We start from the raw sequence: 1,632 nt of genomic DNA, 5'->3' as shown, positions 1-1,632 counted from the left end.
ATAAACTAAAATAGTCTCAATCGGCAAACCATTTGAGTAGGAATAATACTTTATAGATATATACATTTTTAAAAATTTCAGTTCTTTAAATTTTAATTTTGTTCGCTAGTGTGATATGCAACTAATTTGATAAGAAAGTTTTCGACCAGCCTATATAAACTCACAGAACAAAGACACTCTCTTTAGTTAAAATTCTACCGGCAAAAGAAAAGAAAACAAGTTGTCAATCGCATTCACAATGGCTTTAAACACAAAAGATGGTATCACCATACGCATTATGACCAAGGAGGATTATAAAGATGTGAAAGCCTTTATGACGGATGACTTTTTTCTATCGGAGCCCTTGTGCCAATCCTCTGGAGAAAGGGTTCACCATCAAAACGAGAAGGAAAATGATGAATATCACCTTTCGATGATCGCTCAGGGAACCTGTTTGGTGGCTCTGGATGAAAACAATGGTGGTCGACTGGTGGGATTCGTCCTGGCAGGAGCTCAGTTCCCTGAGGATGTGGAGAAGCATCGGATCGAGGCGGAGGCCATGGAGAAACACACTTGGGGTCGAATTTGCGTACTCCTATCCAAAATTGAAATAGAGGCGAATCTCTTCGAGCGATTCGGTATTTCCAAAGTTCTCTATTCCCACATTACCAGTGTGGATACTTCGATGAGGGGCAAAGGTCTTGGTTCCCGCCTCGCGGAAACCCTGATGGAAGTGGGTCGATCCAAGGGATTCCCCGCAATGGTGGCCTACTGCACCAGTTTCTACTCTGCCCGGCAGAAGGAGGCCCTCGGGATGCAGTGCATCCACTCCCTCGTCTACGCGGACTACAAGGACGATCAAGGACGACCGATCTTCACGCCTAAAGCACCTCACAAAATGGCGCGAGTTATGGCCATAAAACTGTGAAAGGTGCTAGTTAATAACAAGAAAATAACAAGATAATTCAAAGTTATGCAATATATTCTTCGCCCCCTTAGTTTTGTTATAAATTTTGTTTTACACATTAAAGTAAGATGATTTGTTAAAAAACACTCGTAAAAAATGAATATTTGCTGACGGTTTTTATTGAGTAGAGAATTTACTCTATTAAAATTAGATTAATTGATTAGTTTTGTATTAAAATTAATCTTTTACATTACCTGTATTTTACATAGTTGGAAAGAATCATGATGCATATTTTACATGCTGGCTTATTCACTGCTAAAACCAGCTAAAGCTCTTAAAAGCACAATCTGCAGTATTTCCAAAAATACTTTCTACGTCCGCATGAATCTCGTTTTAAAAGTTTTTACAAGGGACTAGACCAGTGTTTCCCAAACTTGTCGGGACCGCGACCCACCTACACAAAAAATTGCAAGATCTATATGGCAATTCGTACCCACCAAAAATCTACCCGCGACCCACCAGTGGGTCGCGACCCACACTTAGGGAAATACTGGACTAGACAGTTAATACGGTGGTTATTTCATAAACTTTTTACTAACATAAAAAAAAATATAAATTTACTGATAAAAACTCATTAATACGAAATTTAACTGGTTTTAAGTAACTGATTGGTGCGGAAGTACCTAAAATTTTTGTTTAATACTTAATACTTAATATTTTAATAAATGCTTTTATTGCATACAATC

General features: G+C 38.3%; 1 protein-coding gene across 1 annotated transcript; it reads left to right on the top strand.

The window, feature by feature from the left end:
• Positions 1-204: 204 nt before the first annotated feature.
• LOC108098300 (arylalkylamine N-acetyltransferase-like 2) lies at positions 205-1,032 on the top strand. Its single transcript, XM_017201110.2, has one exon. It carries the CDS (start codon positions 239-241, stop codon positions 905-907), a length of 669 nt encoding a protein of 222 aa, XP_017056599.1. The 5' UTR covers positions 205-238; the 3' UTR covers positions 908-1,032.
• The last annotated feature ends 600 nt before the right edge of the window (positions 1,033-1,632 follow it).

The sequence above is a fragment of the Drosophila ficusphila genome, unplaced genomic scaffold (genome assembly GCF_018152265.1).
Source record: "Drosophila ficusphila isolate 14025-0441.05 unplaced genomic scaffold, ASM1815226v1 contig_712, whole genome shotgun sequence".
NCBI classification, from domain to species: domain Eukaryota; kingdom Metazoa; phylum Arthropoda; class Insecta; order Diptera; family Drosophilidae; genus Drosophila; species Drosophila ficusphila.
Note: the sequence above shows the minus strand (reverse complement) of the source record. Positions and strands in the feature narration are given on the sequence as shown.